The sequence below is a fragment of the Ursus maritimus genome, unplaced genomic scaffold, assembly GCF_017311325.1.
Source record: "Ursus maritimus isolate PB19 unplaced genomic scaffold, ASM1731132v1 scaffold_20, whole genome shotgun sequence".
NCBI classification, from domain to species: Eukaryota; Metazoa; Chordata; class Mammalia; order Carnivora; family Ursidae; genus Ursus; species Ursus maritimus.
The window spans coordinates 29,730,023-29,752,864 of NW_024424453.1; the positions used below are offsets into that span (position 1 = coordinate 29,730,023).

General features: G+C 42.1%; 1 protein-coding gene across 7 annotated transcripts in view; it reads right to left on the reverse strand.

Annotated features, from left to right (window-relative positions):
• ACP3 (acid phosphatase 3) overlaps window positions 1-21,248 on the reverse strand; it is an 87,210-nt gene extending 65,962 nt beyond the window's left edge. For 4 of the 7 annotated variants that reach the window (XR_005836570.1, XR_005836571.1, XR_005836569.1 and 1 more), the window contains exons 1-5: window positions 19,406-21,245; window positions 12,417-12,512; window positions 9,518-9,604; window positions 8,691-8,843; window positions 3,392-3,490 (exon numbers count right to left, since the gene is read on the reverse strand). Coding sequence is in view for 3 of the 7 variants with exons in the window: in XM_008708665.2 (XP_008706887.1) it covers window positions 3,392-3,490; window positions 8,691-8,843; window positions 9,518-9,604; window positions 12,417-12,512; window positions 19,406-19,522 (552 nt within the window). In the remaining 4 variants the exon portion in view is untranslated. Of the gene's footprint in view, window positions 1-3,391; window positions 3,491-8,690; window positions 8,844-9,517; window positions 9,605-12,416; window positions 12,513-19,405 lie in introns of all 7 variants that reach the window. The other 3 variants (XM_008708672.2, XM_008708678.2, XM_008708665.2) reach the window with 2 other exon arrangements.
• Window positions 21,249-22,842: the final 1,594 nt, after the last annotated feature.

A 22,842-nucleotide genomic window follows, 5' to 3' on the forward strand; every position in this document is an offset into this window, starting at 1 on the left:
ATGGTTAACATCATCCCTAATCCCTCAGTTGTGACAACCCGAAGTGTCTCCAAACATTGCCAGTGTTCCCTGTGGGGCAAATCTGCCCCCACTGAGAACGCTGTTCTTCACATAAAAGTGCACCAGGAATATTGGCTGTGGTTGCATGAGCCCAAAGAATTTCACGAACACTAATTGGTCATTTTTCATGATTGCATTAAAACTGTGGGTGCACACTGGCTTCCTGCCACGTGTCCTAGTTTGTCCTGGAATCAGGCCAAGCAGAACCTCTGGTACCTGGTAGTTCAGGAATAAGACCTGGTGTGTGTGTAGCCAATGGACCCAATGCCCAAAAATTTTTTGGGAAGTAGGTGAAGTAGAACTCACATATATATGACTGGTCAAGGTGAGAAGAGAAAGCATGTCTTAGGCCAAAGCACCTCAGGAATATACCGCAGAAACTGGACCTGCTTTCTGGCTATAAATTTGAAATTTGGGTGGGATGCAAACATTTCTCTAGGTTCTATATTATTCTTGGATTGTCATGGTAATGAGATCCACTATTCAGCTATCTGCCTGATGAATTTGGCAGCAATTTCTGGGAATCCTTGTGGAAGATATTATTTGATGGATAAATTTTCTAGGAAACTATAATTTCCAAATATTAACTCAAACAGATAGCCATAAAATAAATGTAATTATTAAAGATCTCACCCCCAACCAAGGCAAACCAAACAAAAGCTCCAGGGCCAGATGACTTTATGGAGAAATTCTACCAAGATTTTCAAGAGCAAATTATTCTAATGCTATTTTAACTGTTACTGAGTATAGAGAAAGAAAAAAAAAAAAAGAAAACTTTCAAAACATTTTTACGAACCACGTGCAACACTGACACTGACAAAAGATTGGCCAGAAAACTATAGTCCAATGCTACTTTGAATATGAATGCAAAAGGTATGAGTAAAATATTAACAAATAATTCAATATCCAAAGAAAGGGGCTTGAGTCTAGACATGCAAAGATGGCTCTTTAGTAGCAAATCTATGAATATAATTAATCTTAGTAATTGATGCAAGGAGAAAAATAACTTGATTTCATCTACCTATCTATATAAAAGATTTATTTATTTGAGAGAGAGAGAGAGCATGTGCTGGTGGGTGGGGGAGGGGCAGAGGCAGAGAGAAGCAGACTCCCCATTGAGCACAGAGCCTTACATGGGGATCGATCTTACAACCCTGAGATCATGACTTGAGCTGAAATCCAGAGTGGAACGCTTAACAGACTAAGCCACCAGGCACTCCTTGATTATATTTAGATAATGTTAAAAAGATTTTTTAAAAAAACTAAACACCAGTATTGATAAAAACAATCAATAAAATAGGAAAGATGGTTAGTTCCTTAACATGGTACAAATATCACTATTCGGCCCTGAAGCCAGCATGTTTAATAGAAAAACACTTCTAAAATAAAAAACCAGACGAGGATGCCCACAGCCAATACTGTTATGTCCTACTGTACTCTAAATACTGGCCCGTGCAAACATGCAAAAGAAATCAGAGGTAAGGGGCGCCTGGGTGGCTCAGTTGTTTAAGCGTCTGCCTGCAGCTTAGGTCATGATCCCAGGATCCTGGGTTTGAGCCCCGCATCAGGCTCCCTGCTCAGCGGGGAGCCTGCTTCTCCCTCTCCCTCTGCTTGTGCTCTCTCACTTTCTCTCTGTCAAATAAATATATAAAAATCTTAAAAAAAAAAAAAAGAAATCAGAGGTAAAAATATTGGAAAAGTTGAGGTAAGCCAAAGTTATTTGCAGATATTATAATCTTGGAACAAGCTTAAAGATAAATGTAAAGACCTATGTGAAGAAAACCTTAAAAATTTTTTTGAAGATAAGGACAAATAGGAAAGTGTACCATGTTCTTAGAAAGAAATACTCAACATCATAGTGTTGTAAATTCTCCAAGTTAATTTATAAATTTAATATGACCTCAATAAAAACACTAAAAAGTAAAAAAAAAAAAAAAAGTTTTTGGAACTGAGACAAGTGGATTCTAAAATTCACAAAGAAAATAAAAACACAGACATGGCGAAAACACCGTAACCAATATCAACAGGCAAACAATAGAAACCATGCCATTCGTGTCACGGAAAAAAAATATCAAACTATATACAGGAAGCTCCTAAAATGTACGGAAAAGAGAAAACCAATAATCCAAAGGATAAATGCTTAAGGGATATGAAGACAACTGGAAATACAAAAGGCGTTTAACTAAAGATATCCCAAACACACTTATCATAAGAGAAAAATACAACAGCACAATGCTTTCTAATGGTGATGGTACTGGGCTTCCTTATCTTGTTGCTGATTTTAGAAGGGATGCTTCTAGTGGTACCATTTTATATTTATAGATTGGCAAATATCCCCGAAGTTGTCACTACACTATTGGCAAGGCTAGAGAGAAACAGGCAATCCTGTGCCTTGTTGATTGGGGCAGACATTAGTATAACCTCTTCGGAGGGCAATTCGATAATATTTCAAATTGCCCCAGAATTTCTACTTCTGGGATATTATTCCACAGATATTCTTGTGAAAATATTTAGATGCACAAGATACTCATACAGACGGTAAATGATTAGAAATGACTCACTTGTCCATCAATATAGACTAGTTAAAGAAAGTATGGTTTGTCCACGAATTCAAATGCAGTTATAAAAAATGATGAAATTCTTCATGTACAGATAGAGTAATATTTCTAAGATATATTGTTAAGTGAAAAAAACCCAAGGTGCCCAACTCTGTGAATACAGTATACTACTTTTATGTAGCAAAGGGGAAGTTTCCAGAATAATTCATATTTATTTGCATATGCATAAAGAAACTGCAAGACAAGAAAACGCTGCCACCAATGACCTGTGGGGTCATTAAGAGACTTTCTGCTGTATTCCTTTTTATATTTTTAAAATTTTTGAACTGTGTAAATGTATTAGAGATTTAAAATTTTATTTTTAAAAACACAAAGCATTATATCTACCTTTTACATGGTCTTAAAAGGGTGTGTTCTGCAAAATGGAAACATAAAATAAAAAAGACTATCCTTTGTATATGAAATCAATGGTCCCAGCCCCTCAGCCTCTTTGGGGCAGATGATTTTAAACTTGCATTTATTCTGAGCCAGGCATGCACTTTCTGGTTCCTCTGGTAGATGGGTATAAGATTAGAGAGGGACTGGCTTCTTTCCTGGCTTGTGGCAGGGAAGGGGACCAGATGGTGATGACTGACCTGCATTAAACATTTTAACCCACTGCTATAACCAGCCACTGGCAGACACATTTCACCCACACCTTTAAGAAGCTGGAGCTTCATCCTTTGTCTTGGCCCTCGCCCTCCTGTACACCACTAAATGACATGATTTTTAACCTTATAAGGATGCAACCTCTGCTGGAATTCCGTCGACTGGAGAGTCTCCTCCTTAAGTTCTTTAAAACGAGGGCAGTCCCGGAAAGGCAGGTAAAGCAACTGAGGACAAAAGAAAAACCATAAATTCTTTATTAGTCAGAAGAACTTCGTTAGAGAAGCCGCAGCCATATTTCAAGCCTCCTTAGGTGCAAAGTGACCTGAATAAAAGATTCAAATGTGTTTTGAGAATGGAAATTCTAAAATTGAGGAAAAAGAGAGAAATGGTCTGTAGGTCTTAAATAGTAGGATATGCACACAGAACGGAAAAGCTTTTTCTTTTTTCTTTCATGAACTTGCTTAAAAAGGACTGTGTTGTTGGTAAATACACTTCCTCGTTTTCCATGTTGATGTAACTGTTATGTTGCTTCCTACTGGACCTCTTACATTTCTAGCACGAGATACACATGTATGTGCAAAGGCATCCTGCCCCCCCACCTCCTCCTCCAACATACACATAAATATAGAGAAATAAATAAGAGGTTCTGGAAAAAGATTGGTTAATCATTCATTGACTTAAGTTCCGGTCAAAATAAGGGCATATACTAAATATATTGAAAAATACATTTTAAAACCCATTATAAATTGGACGATCTTCTGTAGTCTTAACTATAATCTCTAGGTTGGTGACGACTCAGCTTATTTTGTTGCTCGGACTTTTCATTTGTGGCCGGTCTTGTATTTCCAGCCCTTGGGGGACATCACTACTTGGATGTTTCTCTTCTTCCTCAAGTTTAACATGTACAAAACCGAAGTCAACTTCATTTTTAACCATTCTGCCTTTGTAATCTACTTTTGCCAATGGTAAAATGTATCATCCTGTTTCATAGACTAATCAGTTTCCTTGCCCACTTTCAGAATATATCCAAACTAGACTCCTCTTCATCATATTCATTGTTCCCACCATCATAACCTGTGTTTTGATTAATGCAAGGGCCTCCTATTTGGTCACTAGGCATCCATCCACTCTTTCCATCTTTACAATTCATTCTCCATACCACAGCTACCCTAATCCTTTTTGTTTTATTTTTATAAATACCAATCTTTCTAAAGCATTAATCAGATCATACCATTCTGTAGTTTATAATTTTCACTGGCTTTCATCTTACTTGGAATAAAATCCAAACTCAGTTAACCCTAGAGATCTCTGCCCTGCTTTCCTGCTACTGCCCCCTTATTCTTCTCTAGCAACACCGGAGGCCACCTTGTTGTCCCCTGAACTCACAGGTTTGGGGGCTCTGCCTGTTCCCTGAGACCTTGCCCCCCGTCACTCCTGCCAGGCTCTTCAAACTCAGCCGCAGCCATGATCACATTGCCTTGTTTTATTTCCTTCGGGGGAACTCATCGCCATTTGAGATTATTACTATTTTTTACTTTGTCATCTATTTCCTATAAAATATCAACTCAAGGACAGCCAGCATCTTGTCTGTTTTGTCCATTGTTGTGTTGTCAATGTCTAGAACAGAGTCAGCCATATTTGTAGCTGCTCAGAAAACTTTTTAAAAATAGGTTGCTTCCTGGGTCACCTGGGTGGCTCAGTTGGTTAAGCGTCTGCCTTTGGCTCAGGTCATGATCCCAGGGTCCTGGGATCGAGCCCTGCATCAGGCTTCTTGCTCAGCGGGGAGTCTCCTCCCTCTGCTCCTGCTCTCTCTCTCAAATAAGTAAAATCTTAAAAAAATAATAATAATAAGTTGCTTCCTGATTCTGTCATTTGCCTTATTTTGCCTTCCTTCCTCTCACGCCTTTACCATCTAATTTCAGACCTTCATTTGTTTCATTCCTGAATTGCTTCAACAGTTATTCTCTGAGGCCCTAGTATTCTTTCCTTCCAAACCACAATCAGACAGATACCTCAGAGCACGGCTCATTGTGTGTGCACGGGTGTCTTTTACATCCGCTGCTTTACAGCCCAATTTTCCCGCATGGCCTTCCGATTTTCCCACAGAAGGAACGGCACTGCGGAGGGAAAAGGCACAGGGCTCTTCATTTAAAGGTCGAGGTTTTAGTGAATTACTCAACCTTCCTAGACTTTCATTTTCTCATCCCACATATTGAAAGAAGCTGAAAATAAGTGGAATAATCACCTAAAAATCCAACCAGCATTTTGCAATTCACAAAGTCTCTTCCATTTCTTAGCTGGATTTTCACAAATCGTCCTGAAGTAGTTAGAGAGGTACTGTTGTTCCCATGTTACAGAAAAGGACACTGGAGCAGGGAGGTGACTGGAGGTCAAGTGTCTGAAATGGTAGTTGGCTCTCAGACCTGGGTTTCCCCGGCTTTAAATGCAGCCCTCCTCCTCCATCGCACTGCCTCTCAGGCTCAAGGTTCCTCCTGGCTATCACGTGTGTATTCTCCGGTCTGTGCCCAACATAGCTAATCAGACGTTTTCATTCCTTCTAAATAAGAACTCTGGACACAGAAGGGCAAGCCATCTGTATATTCACCCACTGCCATGCTTTTGGGTTGCCTTCTTCTCCTTTCCTTCCCTCCTCCGAGGTCTGGTTCAAGCTCTCACTCTCTCCGTGAAGACTCGAATGGCTGCCCTGTGATCGCGCCACCGGGGTCCTTCTGTGAGTTCCTCTAGCAGGTGCAACTTGTTCTTGCTTCATCGCCCACCACTTTGTAGCATGGTCTACACGTGTCACACATGCAAATCGGTTTTCATCAAATGGGTGATAAATTAGGGAAGAAACCTGGCCTCGTGTTTTTCTACAGCCTTTAGCACAGCTAAAGTGTGTTGATTGACGGATGTTTGTCAGGTTTCTTGGTTGATGTTAGAACTGTTTTTATCTTAGTGAGGACGTAGCTGGAAGCCATGGGGAGATATTCTTGTTCCTCTCTTCCTCACTCTCCTTTGTTTTTCCTCTTTTCCTTTTTTTTTTTAATATTTTATTTATTTATTTGACAAAGAGAGAGAAAGCATTCAAGCAGGAGGCAGAGGGAGAAGCAGACTCCCCGCTGAGCGGGGAGCCTGACACAGGGCTTGATCCCAGAACCCCGAGATCACGGCGTGACCTGAAGGCAGATGCTTAACTGACTGAAACACCCCGGCACTCCTCTCTTTTCCTTTTCTAATAGCTCCTATAGTCTCTTTACTACATAATTTAATTACTATCTTTCAGGATTAAGGGTTAAACATCTACCTTGTTCTACACTGGCTAAATTGGATGCTGCTGTCCAGTGTCTATCTATGCAGAAAAGGCTGTGGCAACAGTGATTTTTTTTTTCCTTTTGGAAGAAAATATTCACAAACTCCTAAGAATACTAATCATCATAATACTTCTCTCTTGATTCTGTGAAGGAAAGACGTACAAATGAATCATCTTGTCTTTTCAGGAAACATCAAAAAAAGTGGTTGGAGTAGACTTACCTAGACTGAGGTCGACAGATTCAGGCTGTTTCTACAAAGTATTTGGGGAAGATTCTTACGTCATCAGATGCAACAGTTAAGTCAAATGTCTAGGAGTACTGGCAGGGCAAAGAGGATGGAACCTACCCCAGGGGCCCCTGGGCAACAGCCCGATGCAGAAGGCATGCTAAGCCTCAGCTACCGAGAGAGGACATTGTCATGCTTACAGTGGGACTGCAGGGGAATCAGGATGGATTCCTTGTCCCAAACTATTCCTTTCATACAGTCTTTTTTTTTTTTTTTTTTTTTTTAGAAGGGGGAGGAGCAGAGGGAGAGGAAGATAGAGAAACTTAAGCAGGCTCCACACCCAGCACAGAGCCTGAAGTGGGGCATGATCTCACAACCCTGAGATCATGACCCGAGCCGATATCAAGAGTCTGACACCCAACTGACTGAGCCATCTGGATGCCCCTCCTTCATATAGCCTTAAATTCCACACCTGGGAGGTTAGTTAGATTCATTTAATACTATTTAAAACCAAAGCAGTTCCTCTGAAAACGTTAAAGAGCTTTTGGTGCCTCCTGCCCAGTGCAAATAAATTTGAGAGTTTCTTTCAAATAGCCCCATTCAGACAGCTTGGTTTACGGTACTGGTTCTCAAACTTGGTTGTCCACTAGAATCATCTAGGGACATTATTTTAAAGTACTGATGCCTGCATCCCACCCTCAGAGATCCTGATTCGTTATAGCAAGTGCCCTAGGTGCCAGGATTTAAAAAAATTTTTTTCAGGTAATTCTAATATAATAACTTTGAGAACCACTAGTTTACAGGGAAGGAAATTGTCTGGAATGAGATAGGCCTGGTTCTTGTCCCAATAGCGATGCTTACCAGCTTCGTGGCACTGAGCTTATTTTGTTTCTCTCTCTGAGCACATATTTCCCTGGCTATAAAAGGAGAACAGTGATATTGTCCATTCAAGGTTGTTATGAAAGGTAAATATGATGACACATATCAAAGTACTGGTCACTGACTATGCACTCAAATCTTTCTTTTTTTCCCCTACCTCAGAATGGGGGTTTTCATGTGGGGAGGGAAATTTTGTAGGTAGAGAGCTCTTAGAATATTCTGGAGAAAGGAGAACCCTATGTGGGGCACCAAAAACCTGGGAATTGAAGGTAGAAAAAGGGGAAGTCTGTGTGTGTGTGTGTGTACATGTGAAGATGGAGAGGGGAAAATTGCCATTTTTAAAAAAAGATTTATTTATTTATTTGAGAGAGAGAGAGAGAGAGCACGGGGTGGGGAGGGGCAGGGGGACAGGGAGAGAGAAACTCAGGCAGACTTGGCTCTGAGCGTGGAGTGCGGAGCCTGAGGTGGGACTTGATCCCATGACCGGGAAACCATGACCTGAGCTGAAACCAAGAGTTGGCCACTTAATCAACTGTACCCCCAGGAGCCCCCATACTGCCATTTGTTGAAAGGGTGGCAAAACAAAGTGGCTGATGAAGGTCCAGACTGACATTCTGTTCCTACTCTCTCTTACCTGGGGCTTCCTACGTCCTACTTTGTCCTTCACACCTTTATTTGGAAAAATATTAAGATTGCACCGACCGGGGCGCCTGGGTGGCGCAGCGGTTAAGCCTCTGCCTTTGGCTCAGGGCGTGATCCCTGCGTTGTGGGATCGAGCCCCACATCAGGCTCTTCCACTATGAGCTTGCTTCTTCCTCTCCCACTCCTCCTGCTTGTGTTCCCTCTCTCGCTGGCTATCTCTGTCGAATAAATAAACAAAATCTTTAAAAAAAAAAAAAAAAAAAGATTGCACCGACCAAGCAGCATGCAGACCTCCAAACCCACAAGTACTGGGCAACCTGCCTTCCTCCTCCTAGGTCAAATAGGAGGTTTTTCCAGAATACTCACCCGATCTTCAGAAAGAGAGAGTGTGTGCACTGGGATGGGCTGCCAGGGTAGGCTGGGATTCCAGACGCTGATACCCTCTGGAGGAAATAGGCCTGCAAGGTTTGTCATAGCACTCATCAAAGTCCGATCGACGTCTGTACTTTGAATATAAACCTAGAGTGGGAAAAATCAAAGGAGATTCCAACTGATTGGAACTGTGCGTTTTTCCCTGTGGAGCAAAGAGTACATTTGAGAAAGGCCAGGACCCTCACATGAAAACATTAGCAAACATTGTGGTAGCATCATGATCATAATATCTACAGTGGAAGAGACAGTATGATGAGAATGCCACTTGGTACGTCAATAGTTGAACTGATAAAGAGACCAATTAAGTGATGGCTACTTGCCGAGCCAAACTATTTGCCATAGATGTCCATAAAGTTTTGAACTTAGTCATATTTATAAATTTTTTAGGAAAAAAGTATTTGTATAAAGAGGAGTACATTTGGGGCACCTGGGTGGCTCAGTTGGTTAAATGACTGCCTTCGGCTCAGGTCATGATCCCAGGGTCCTTGGGTTGAGCCCCACATCAGGCTCCCTGCTTGGCAGTGAGTCTGCTTCTCCCTCTCCCTCTGCCCCACCTCCCACTCATGTTCTCATTCTTTCTCTCTCCTCTCAAATAAATAAACAAAATCTTAAAAAAAAAAAAAAAAGGAGGAGTACATTTGTAAATAAGATCTCTGACTTGTGTAAGTTCCTTGGGAAATGAGCAAAGCACTTTTACACATGCAACATTATGTTAAATTCTTTCAGGGAAAAAGGCTCCCACTCTTGGCTCCCCAACTCACCTGTTCATGTTTGTAGGACTCATTCAAAAAATTTCTATATCTTTTCCTTACATACTGTCCGAGTTCATAATGCTGCTCCATGCCCAGCTATGGGAACAAATAAAAGCAAAAATCAGTGAAAGTAAATTCTGCACATCTCATGTATGAATCTCACCTCTCCTCATTGAATGTGTGGAGCGAACCATGTGTACTTTAATAGTTCCACGACAACAACAACAACAACAACAACATATTTTTAAATGAAACAACAAAAGAGAGTTGTAATCTTCAGCCATGACTCCTTGAGAAAACTCATGCAACTTCATTAGCACTTAACATAGAGCCTTGCACAGTTCACAGCTGGTGATTGATCTGATTTAAGTAAATGGTTCATCTCTGGCGTGGTAGAACATCACTGACTCATCTTTGTCGGTGGAACATTCAAGGGAGCTGGTTGACCACTTGGTGGAGGTTTTGTGGAAGACATTCAACCATCTGATGAGAGGTTGGACTTGATGAATCTGAAGATCACTTTCACCTCTGGGTGTAATGATTTATTATCTGCACGGTTTACTTACGCCTGGTTCATGAAAAACTAGAGCCTGTTACTCAAAGTGTGGTCTGGGGATCAGCAGTATTAGCATCACTTGTTAGAAACCAAATTCTTAGGCCCCAACTTGATCTCCTGAGCCAGCACCTTTGGGGGGTGTGTGGAGCTCAGGAACCCCTTTGTACCAAGCTTACTAAGATTCTGATGGCCAGTAAACACTGAGAAATGTTGCTTTAGTTCAGTGATCCTCAAGCATTAGGGTGCATCAGAAGCAAAATTATCTAGGGATGCTTGTTGAAAGGCAGATGCCTCAGCACTTCCCTCCGAGATTTCCTTCTTGCTAGACCCCGGGGTGGCCCTGGAACCTGCATTTTAACAACTGTCCTGAGTGATTCTGATCTGTGTAGTAGAGTGCCATGCTTTGAGAAACACTGCCTTCAAGTCTGTCTTTAATCCTGAGTTTTACTAGAGCTTCAGGAATCAGAGAGGTTGTGTTTTTCCTTGTGATGAGAACTCTTGGGATTACTCTCGTAACAACTTTCGTATGTATTATCGAGCTGTTTTATCTATAGTCGTTACACCGTACATTAAATCCCTACTACTTATTTACCTCGTAACTGGAAGTTTGTATCTTTTGACCACCTCTTCCCCAATCCTCTTCCCCTCACACCTGGCCTCTGGCAACCACAGATCTGATCCCTTTCTCTATGAGTTTGGTTTTTTAAATTTTAAATTTTTTTAGATTCCACATATAAATGAGATCATATAGTATTTGTCTTTCTCTGGCTTCTATTACTTAGCATAATGTCTTCAAGGTTTACCCATGTGGCTGCAGACAGTAGGATTTTATCATTTTTTATGGCTAAATAATACTCCACTATAGATATATACCACAACTTCATTATTCATTCATTTGTTGATGGGCATTTAGGTTGTTTCCGTATCTTGGCTATTGTAAATAACACTGCAACGAACATGGGGGTGCAGATATCTTTTTGAATTAGTGTTTTCATTTCCTTTGACTATTAGAACCTGCATTTTAAAAGATCTCTAAATGATACATTTGTACTTGGAAGCTTGAGAAACTGCTCTAGGGAAATCTGATGGCTAGTCAGAGACTCCCAGAAGGAGAATCCAGATCCCACAGTCTGAAAGAATCTTAGAGTCTCACTGGAAAAGCAGAATAAGGGAACAGGAGTCTCCACACAGCCACAGGTATTAAGAAGTAGCCTTGAGTTTTTATTACTGTTCCCAAGAAGCCTGAAGCTGGGTAGGCTATGGTGGGAGGAGCTCTGACCCGGCAGCCAAAAGATGCTGACCTCAAACAGCCTCTGTGGGATTACTCCTCTATGAAACATTGCGGTCGAATTAGAGAAGTGATTCTCAGACTTCGCTGCACATTAGAGTCAACTGATCAACGGAGGAGTTTCTAAAAATCCCAATATCCAGGTCATACCCTAGATGAATTAAATAAGAACCTCTGTCTGGGAGATAGACAGACATCGGTATTTTTTAAAGCTCTCCAAATAATTTCAATGTTTAGCCAAGACTGAGACCCATTGGTTTAAATGCTTAGTTAAATGTTTAGATAAATGTTTAGAGATACTCAACTCTAAACACTCTATGACATTTCCTTAATGTATTTAAACAGTGTTTTGGTTGAGACAGAAGCAACACACGTGGCCTCCGGCTCCAAACAGAAGAGCCATCCACTCTTGCAAGAGAAGCGGTGGGGTACTGGGGCAGTGACTACAGATGACTTTGTCTTCCACCCAACCCCCTCTTCACCTTCTCCTTTGGTGCTCTTTAGAAAGTAGGGCTCCCTATGTTTAAGACCACTTATAAGAAGGCTCAATCCCAGTATATCCAGCTGATAAAATAATCAAATTTGGTATCAGCACTTCCAGAGGAATCCTGTCTTCCCAACCCCGCTGATTCAGTTTATCGATTGCAAGATTATTTTCTACTTCCTTAGGGGGAGGCTGAGAAACTCAGGGGCTGGCTTCCAAGTGTCTCTGGGCTCTCTTCAGCATCTTTAAGCTCATGTATTCGTCCGTTCCCACGCACAGCTCTTATGCTTTAATAAAGCCAAACAGGGCAAAAAAAAAAAAAGATCAAAACGGGCAATTTTATACAATTCTACAGTTACTGTCACTAGTTGGTCATGATCAGAAATTATTGAAGTTAACCTTTAGTGCCTCGCCTTTCACGATCAAAACGCATTTTAGACGTTTTAGTTTCTTGGTAATTGTGCAAAATTCTCTCCCAGATCTGAGTAACTGAAGTAGTTATATGGTTTCAATGTATTACAAACTCCACATAGTTTCCCTTAAGACTCATCAGCAATCTTTAGCTGAAAATTCAACCAACCTGAGTGAGTTGGCCAAATCCTTGAGGCCATGAGGATTCCTTGATGGGGTCGTTAGGGAAGGTTTCAATGGGACTTCGGTCTCCATGCCTAAACACCTGAAAAGAGATTGAGACCGTAACGTTACAAATTTCACTTAGGTGTTTTGTCTTAGCTCATCCTAATAGATTTTCTTCTAAACCACTGGTTCTCCACCTTGGGATGTGGTCAGTGCATCAGGATTTTAAGACCTCCCCAGGTAAGGGGAGCCTGGGTGGCTCAGTCAGTTAAGCATCTGCCTTCGGCTCAGGTCATGATCTCAGGGTCCTGGGATTGAGCCCTGTGTTGGGCTCCCTGCTCAGCGGGGAGTCTGCTTCTCCCTCACCTTCTGCCTCTCCCCCTGCTCATGCTCTCTCATTCTACTCTCTCTCAAAAAAATTTTAAAAATCTTAAAAAAAAAAAAGAACTTCCCAGGTAAATCTCAGGTTAAGAACCACTGTTTTAAGCTCACTAACACTTTCCTGTGTTTCAGGTAATTTAACAAGTCTGTCAGTCATTAGAAAGCAGGGGAGCCACGCACTGACACTGGTTTTTATATTGGGTCAAGAAGGAACAAAAAGCTTAGCAAGATCACTTTATTGCCGACAGACTCTGATGAGAAGTATTCTTCCTTAATTATGGTGTTAACATTTTTACATATGATAAAAATAGTAGCTTTTAAATGCCACATACAGTTTGTGACCATCTTGAGCCAATGATTTATTAGTTTTTAGGAAATTAGACATAAAGGATTTATGGAGACGGAGATTAGAAAAGCTAATTCTTGGGGCGCCTGGGTGGCACAGCGGTTAAGCGTCTGCCTTCGGCTCAGGGCGTGATCCCAGCGTTATGGGATCGAGCCCCACATCAGGCTCCTCCGCTATGAGCCTGCTTCTTCCTCTCCCACTCCCCCTGCTTGTGTTCCCTCTCTCGCTGGCTGTCTCTATCCTGTCAAATAAATAAATAAATAAATAAATCTTTAAAAAAAAAAAAGAAAGAAAAGCTAATTCTTAATACTCTAAGAACATACTTCTGGATTTGTATGCATGTCATGCTATTTTGATTGCACATTTTCCTCTTTGGGGAGAGTAGTCTGGACTTTCAAAACCTTGGTATTTTCTGACTCCAGGATGCTTTCCGAATAAAATACCAAACCAAATACAAAGCAAAAGATAAGACATGAAAACACTCAAGAAATCCAAGATGCAGTCTATACCGATGCCAGCAAACCATTTTAACACAGCGGAGGGCCGCATATTCCCCTGCATTATCTGAGATCTCCTGCCCTTGCCATTTACACTACCCGGCGAAGATGCTCCAGTAGACACAGAATAAGAAAGAGTCCTAAATTTTAGCCTTCTTTCAGATCAGATTCCAAGCAAGTGAGGGAGGCTTATAGGACCTGGGTTGTGTCTCTGGCGTTTAAAGAAAACTTATCTTTACATCCCCTAAACTGGTGAGAAATAAAAATCACAGTAGGACAGGCTACAGCAAACAGAGACCATGGTGCAGAGGATCTTAAGAAATCATTTTGGTCAGGTAAGAAACTGCTGTCATGAATGGTCCCTTCATGGCTGGAAGAAAGGCTGCATAATCTGAGAAATGATCAAGGCTAATCATTAGTGCTCTTTCTTTGGAGGCGTGGGGGGGGGGGTGCAGACAGAGAGGGAGAAGCAGGCTCCCTGCTGAGCAAGTGGGGCTCCATTCCAGGACCCTGAGATCATGACCTGAGCTGAAGGCAGACGCTTAACCGAATGAGCCACCCAGGCGCCCCTCATTAGTGCTCTTTCTAGAATCTAAACATATTTTTGACTTTTTACATCCCAGGTAATTATGCAAAATACTTTTCTAGATCTGAGTTAACTAAAATTGTTACGTGGTTTCAATAGATTATAAAACCTACAATGTTTAGTTTCCAGGGCATCTCAACCTCAGCACTGTTGACATTTTGGGCTGGATAATTCCTTGCGAGGGGCTATCCTGTTGCTGTACAGTGTTTAGCAGCATGCCGGGCCTTTGCACGCTGGATGCCAGCAGCTGTCCCTAATTGTGACAACTAAAAAATTCACCAGACACTGCCAATTGTGCAGTAAGGGGCAAAATCATCTCTGGTTGAGAACTCCTGAGTTAGCCAAAGGGAAGTCAGATGAGAGACATTGTGGTAAAATAATTTACAATGCTTCCTACCAGCCTATAACCACAATAACTCCTCAAGGTTTTTTGAATGCTTGCTGTGTCCTAGAAACTGTGCTAAGTACTTCTCATAATTTAATCCATTCATCAGTTCTACAAAGCATTTATGATTATTATCATTATTTTACAAACAAGGAAATTAGCCCTAGTTAAGTGACCTCCCCAAGGTCACACAGCACGTAAGTGGCACAGCAGAGATCCAAACACAGACAGTGTGCCTCCAATGCCAGCATTCTTAACCTGTGTAAGAGGCTCATTTCTCTGCTAAAACACACCCCTTGGCATCCCACCAGTGGGTGATCTGGGATCTGGGGCTTCTTTATAAACTCTAGTCTTTTCCTCTAAGATTGGAAGCTCTGCATGTTGCGGGGGAGGGGATGGTGTTGCACTAGAGGAAAACCTTGATGTAACAAACACTTCCAAATACTATTTAAAAAATAAAACTGAGATTTGCATCTAAATGACAGTATAGCCTGGGGAGAAAAATAAGCGTGGTCCCCTTAGAGGAGGGTTATTTAAACAGCAGAGTCCTGGGGCATAATTACAGGCTTAAACAAGCTTTCTTACTCTGTCCTTACAGGTCAGGAATAATTGTACCCCCCTCTGTTGCAGTAGGTTTTAAGGGTTTTTGAGGTATGGCTCAAACATGCTGTGAGCTCTTCAGAAGGGGTGTCCCCCAGAGACAATTAATAAACCGACTCCTCCCTGACCCCGGACACTGGAAATCAGTATGTGTGCGTGTGCATACGCTCGCCCGTGTGCATATCAGTGAGTGCCTTCAAGTGCACACGTGCCATTCTTGAGCTCCTGGAGTTTCAGCTGGAGCCTTTGGACTGAGCTTAGGTGTTTTTTTAAGCCTGTGGTAAGGCAAACTTCTTAACTGCTGCTCTGCCAGATCTGTAACTTCTGTTCTCAGTCCAACAATCATACTCTGTGAAATCCTTTAGAAACCTAAACATAGAGGGTCAGCAGTAGGACTATTTTGCAGTCCTAGTGGTAATTGCCGTAGGAAGACATCCAGGATAACAACCCCTTATGTGGATGCAACCCTCCACAGTTTTATACAGTCTTTTCCCCACTCTCTCTTTTAATTCTCACAACTCCCGTGAGGCCAGGACAAATTGATTGATATCCTGATTGATATCCTGAACAAAGAAGGAAACTGAGGTTCAAAGAGATTGAATGAGCCGTCCAGACCTCCTCGTTTTCATGATTTCCCTCACCACATCACATTATCCTTTTAGATCACAGGTAGCTTTTTTTAAAAAAAGAACATGGTTTGGTACTTTCATGAATGATCCTTCTCCCTCGAGACTGCTGAGCAGATGTGGCTTGTTTCATCATCCTACCTGATCTGGCCCTGCCCACCTTGATGTTACTACCCTACACTCTTGCTAAACGTGTTTAGCCACAGAGCCCCTGCTGTTCCATCCAATACATTGCTTCAGCCTCAGCGTGGTGATGTTCTATCTGCCTGGAATATCTTCTGTTTCTAATCCTGGCGGTCACTAAATTCAGCTCCCTCCTGAAAAAGGCAACCAAGAGAGGTCTCCCTTGACCTCTCATACTCACCATACTTACTACTGTTTCTCTAAAAAGTTAAAAATAATGATTCTCTAAGGGTTTTCTGTGGGACACTCTGGAAAAAGAAGGGGGTGGATTCTGTGGTCAAAGCTTAGGAAATATGGTTTACTACTAGATCATGTCCTTTAAAGCCACGTTAAAATATTATTATTATTTTTAAAAAGATTTTATTTATTCATTTGAGAGACAGCAAGAGAGAGAGCACGAGTGGAGGGGCACAGGGAGAGGGAGAAGCAGACTCCTCCCTGAGCAGGGAACCTGATGTGGGATTTGATCCCAGGACCCTGGGATCATGACCTGAGCCAAAGGCAGATGCTTAACCGACTGAGCCACCCAGGTGCCCACATATATTAGAATATTAAAGACTAAGGAGTCCTATCTTTCGAGACCTGAAATACAGTGTAACCCTTGTTCTGTTCCCCAAACTGATTTGACTATTGAAACCCATTTTTTACAAGCAACTCCTGTTAACAACTCGTCAAACTAGCATTCCCTGGGACACACGTTGATAAACCTGTTTTAAAAGATTGTGTGATAACTCTGCTCATGAGACAGAACAAGAAGCAAGGACAGTTTCCTGCTCTTTTTGCCAAGAACATCTTTTCAGAATTGGGAAAGATTTCTTTTCCTTGGATCATGGAGAAACAGCGAGGAAACTACCTGCTGATTATGAGTTAAGTCTGTACACCCAACCTCCCTGGGGAGATCTCAGCTCCATGTACTGGCTTACATGCACACAGCAGGAATGGAATACGTGTAGTGATGGGGAGCCTAGCCTCTTTGATCATACAGCCTGGATTCAAATCCTGGCTACACCATGGTTACCATGTAACTATGGACAAGTTGCTTAACCTCTTTGTGTCTCAATTTCTTTATCTATAAAATAGAGATAGTATGGTTTTTCTAAAACTTTATAGAACAGTTGCCAGGTATAGCAAACCAAATTACAGGATGCCCAAATATTGCACAAAACATACTTCATGCTATGAAATTATTTGCTCTTTATCTGAAATTCAAATTTAACTGGGTATCCGGTGTTTTCTTAGCAACCCTACTTTACAGGATTGTTGGGAGGATAATGTGACATACTCCATATTGAACTCTCAGAACAGTGCCTGGCATATAGTAAGCATTGAGTAATGATTGGTTACTGTTACAAATGTTACCACTTTGATCAGAGGCACCTTTCTTTTATTCCGGTTCTAATAATTTTCTAAGGATTTGCCTGGGTATATAATTTAACCATTTATAATCAAATATTCTCCATAATCAATGAAAAGAAGAAAGTAGTATTTCATCGCTTAAGTCCTTAGAAAGATATTGTTTTGTACGGGCCAAAAAAGTTGTATTTAGTTGCCCTTCCTCTACCATTAATGGAAGAAAGCCTTGGTAGGAAAAATCGCTAGTATTAGCCTTGTGTGATAATTGTTAATCTTTTTACCTCCAAGAGAGCTATCCTTGTAAGGTTTTCTTTCCTTTTCTTCTCTTTTTTCTTAAGATTTTATTTATTTATTTGACACAGAGAGAGAGAGAGAGAGAGTGCAGAAGCAGGGGGAGTAGCAGGCAGGGGAGAAGCAGGCTCCCCGGGGAACAGAGAGCCAGATGCAGGACTCGATCCCAGGATCCTGGGATTGACCTGAACTGAAGGCAGATGCCCAACTGACTGAGCCACCCAGGCGCCCCTGTAAGGTTTTTCTTAGGGAAGAATTAACTTGTAGTCCCTGAACACATGTTAACTGAGAGTGAAGGGGGAGAAAGGAAGCACACAACGGTTTGGTAGTCAAGGGAAGTGAACCCGTACTGTAGTAAAACAGGGAGAGAATCGACCTCATGCGGGTAATTGCAAGTTCAGGAGAGGATCACCTCTCAAGCAACTTGCCACAGGCTCACAGTGTTGACAGTGCAATTTCTGCAGCATACTCACACTTGCTTAATGCACGTGTTGGCAAGGAACCCATGAATATAAGTAAAAGTCCAACTTGCACGGATTTCTCTGCAGGAGGTACACTATATGACACACTTTTCTTTTTTTTCAGCTCCAAAGTCTGACAGCTGGCAAATCATTCGTAAATAAATTGATAATATGTTTCTCTGATTCTCTCTCATTTGTTGACTCATGACCTAGTAAAGATTTACTGCAGTAATAATCATAATTTGCATAATCATATGGTTATGAAATTGGTTTCTGTAGAAGGGAAAGAAAGGAGTTCTGAATACACCAAGCTGAAGAAATAGGAACTTCATGTTTGATTTTTACGTAAAAGATGACCTCCCTACAAATTACAGAAATAAATTTTGAGTATTCTTAGAGTAAGAAAATTTACTTATTTATCAGCATATTTTCACACTATTAAATAAAAAAAGGTGAGGAAGAGAAAGAGGTTGAGAGAGTGGGTGTGAAAGACAAAGAGAGGGGCAGAGGCTGAGGGAGACAGTGAAACAGCTCAAGAGAAGTAGAGATAACAGAGAAAATCACAGACAGAGAAACCCAGAAACACAGAGGGATTAATTCCAGGACTTCTAGGTAAAGTGAAAAATCCCCTTCACTTTGCAAACCCCCTTCCTACCTATTTTTAAGACAACGTCAACAGTCTATTTTCTTTCCTTAACCTCACACATCGGCCATCCCTCTTTTCCCATAACTTGTCACAGTACACGGGGTGGAGAAAAACATTATTTTAATGACCAACCAAATCTACATATCAGGAAGTCTTCCTTGAAATCTCGAATTTAGTTTCACTTTTATGCTTCAAAGACTGTTTACAAATATAGTTTCCAATTTCCTGATAAAGAAAAGGGGAAGGGGCTACCTAACGCAGAAGATGACAGTTTTTTAGTTTGCGAACAAGTAATCATTACGCTGAATGCAGCCTGGTTCGCTCCCGGTGCTAACGTGGCCAGCTGAGGCTTCCCCCACGGCGCCGTGTGGCTGTCAAAAGCAACACGCACTCAGCTCAGCCGTGAACTAAGTGAATAAATAAATAATAGCGGCAAAGGCACAAATAACCAAAGCAAACACTTTCTGTCAGGACATGTTAGGTATTCGTTAGAAGGAACTTGCGAAACTTGATTATTCACTTTCTGAGTTTGGTCTCTGGGAGACAACAGTAGGGGGTAAAGTGAAACCTGACACTTTGGGCATCAGACCCTGCTCGTAACAGTTTGAAGGGAAAAACAACGAGAAAAGTCTACTCACCAGTGTCACAAACTTCAGTTCCTTAGCTACCGCACCTCGTTCTACCCAGGAGAGCAGAAGCAAGAAGCAGAGGCAAAGGCTTGCTGCCCTGGCCACGGGGAGCAGGGCAGCCCTCATGCTGGGGAGTGCGGTCCCGGGCAGGAGTTTGGAGGTGCTGTTTTCAGAGCAAAAGCCATTAGGGGGGGAAGCTATTTAACAAAGGGACTGAAAGGGAAGGAGTCACTGGGAGGAGCCAGACTCAGAAATAGATTACCAGGTAGTTTGGGGCGGGGTTTGGCAAGTGTCAGGTCAGATAATTTGGGGGCTGGGTGTGAGAGATCACAGTCTTCTGGATTTAAGGTAGAACACTGAGGCCCAGAGAGGAGAAAGCTGTTGCTCAAGGTCACAGAGCATGTTAGGAGACTTGGTTTTTGTTTTTTTTTAAGTTTACCATTCTCTTTTCTTTAGATCGGGTGGGGTGTGATACAGTGTTTGCTCTGTGGCTGTCACTTGGGAAAGGATCTACCTCGACTTTGGAAACCTTAGGCCAGTGATTCCTAACCTTTTGGGAATCCAGAAATATAGGCACAGAAATATGGAAGGAACTGCGGGTACTGGTGTATTTTGGGTCTATTCCCCAGGCCAAACTTGGCTCCCTATTGTAAAACTCTCATGTAGCCTAGAGAGTTGTTTTTATTTTTGTTTTGGGTTTGTTTTGTGTTTTTTTTTTTTTTGAGAGGTCTTTTTAAATTGAAGAGAAATTTTATTTTGAAAATTTTTAGTGACACCTTAAGATATTTGGGGTTCATCTGTGGCATCCCAAATTAGGATTAGAAGTACCTTTCCTAACCTGACACAACTGAAAAACAATGACAACAACAAACTTACCTATAACTCTGTGTTGTCAGTCACCACCTTGGGCCATGAGCCCTACGTCCTGCATTCTGGGTGAGTCACACCCTTGCCTCTCCAGGCCTGATCGCATCAGGGACGCTACAAAAGAGGATAATCTGGACGGAAGGAATTTAGCTTTCCATTTTTCCCCCAACCTGTCAGCCCTATTGTAGGCTGAACTGTCATGACGCTTGCACCCCATCAGCAGAGGGAGAACAATGGTTTGTCCCAGAAGCTGCTCTCTGGTACACTGCACATACCTGTGGCAAGAGGACTCTGTGGTCATGGGATCATAGGCTGCCCTAGAATGTGGTGTGTGGGGGAGTGGTTGTTTCTTCTGGTATGGGAAAACATGTGTGAAGAATGAAGGAATGTGTGGTAGGGTTAGACATTTCAGGGGACTTGGGACCCTCTCTTTGCTATCACATTCTTCACATGCCAGTCCCCTCTTTCATTTTCAGTGGGTGACATTTTGAGGAGATGAGTTCAGGGAAAAGGGGATGAAGGTTGAGAGGTGGTCTAGGTAAAATCTGAAATTGCCACGCTGATGATCCCTGCTGTACGCACCAGGCAACCTGACTAAGGAAGCTCCAGCACCCGTTTACCTTTCACTTGGTTTTGACCCACATACCTTAAATTGTGGCAGATACATGATTCTGTTCAATGTGTTTTCAAGGATCAGCCTGGCTCCTTGTTCTCTTGTCTTCTTCCTTATCTACCTCTGGATTGATGCCTTAGTGCTTCCTGGTAGTGACTCTGGTTCTCTAACCCACCTATGCCATGTTGTGCTAGGTTGGCTAGAACCCTCTTCTGATCCTACTTCCTCTGCATCACCTCTTCTGGGCTCCTTTTAGCCCTCCAAGTAGGAACAGTAGTAGCAGCAGTCCCAGCAAACAACTCTTAAAGAGAGAACCGGAAAAAGGCTGATTAAATTGAATACATCTCAATTTAAACTGATTCAAGTTGGGATAAGTGGTTTAGACTTCTATCCTTTACCCTACTCACCACCCTAACTTCTACTTTGATTATTAAATTATAAGGGGAGGAGAAGACCATAACTATAGATCTGAACACCATGAAGTTGAGTCTGAAAGAACCTCAACTCAGATAAGATTCATTTAAAAATCTTCTTTGGTCTCTTGAACCTTGAACTCATAAGGCCTTTGCAAAGACTTAAAAGAGTCATCTGGAGTAAACATGGATATGGTAGTATTAAAGGTGAGACTTCAGGGCGCCTGGGTGTGTCAGCCGGTTAAGCGTCTGCCTTCGGCTCAGGTCATGATCCTGGGGTCCTGGGATTGAGTCCTGCATCAGGCTCCCTGCCCAGCGGGGAGTCTGAGTCTCCCTCTCCCCGTGCCCCTCCCCCTGCTCACTCTCTCTCTCTTTCTCTTGCGTATGTGTGCGCAAAAATAAATGAAAAAAATCTTAAATAAAGGAAAAAAAGGTGAGACTTGAGAAAATATTGTCTTTATTGATATCCCAATAAAGGGCGCCGATAATTTTCATGTCGATGATTAGAAGAACTTACTGTCTGAATCACTTTTGTTTCTTCATATAGGGAGTGTTCCACATCTGTGTAACTAACACAACACAACATTAAGAAGTCCGGTAAATGGGGCAGGTTGGGTTCATTGGAAAGCCAACTCCTGGATAGAGATTTGCATGCAGGAAATTTATTTAGGAATGTTCTCAGGATCAACAACAGAAGGGGGAAGAGAAATAAGCAGGGTTGGGCAGAGGGAGAAGTCCTCAGCTGACCATGCTAGGAGTGCGGAAGCTGGTACAGCCTTTTGGAGTTGCCCTGAACTGGGGTGAGGTAACTGGGCGTTTTTTACCCCTGCCTCAGCCAGTCATTGGATGCAGGCTGCTCCCAGGGCGGGGAGTGTGACCATGGCTAAGGTGGCTTTCTTCTGCCATGGCAATTCTCAAAGGAGTTGACAGCTAAGTAATGTCAGAGAACAAAGTCCCAAGAGCTGGAAGGAATGAATCCTTCAGCTCATGAAGGGAGATTTGGGTGGTATAACTCAGAATCCGTGACAATGAACAATTATTCATAGGAGAAGAATTCATCATCCTTGGTAGATCAAGGGCTGTAAAATCACCAAGTGTGCCGCTGATAGCAAGAGTCTGGGTTGGAGTTAAGATCCATCAATAGATATATTGGTTGCTCCCCAGGTAGGAAGGCTGTGTTTAAACTCCCTGACTTGTTACACCCTCACAGTTGTATTATTTGACTCTCAGTGACTTATGGACGATTGGGCACTAAATAGTAATGATTGATCAACAGTCAGCGTCAGGGCAAATTGTCGTATCAGAACTTGGTTACAATGTTAGCTGCTCTGCGGCAAAATTTAGTATAAGATGGGCTTAGAATAAAAGTTTTTCTCCCCTCAACTAAGCATTTTCGGTGTTTAGTGTCTATCTGTAAGTCTATTTGCCCTTGGTATGTCTATTTAATTTCGAATATTTAGGTAAACATCCAGCGTCAACGTCATTGCTGGTGTGGGGGTGTATAAGATCGGTGACAATGCCCTGCCAAACCTGATGCGAGCCTGAGGCAAAAG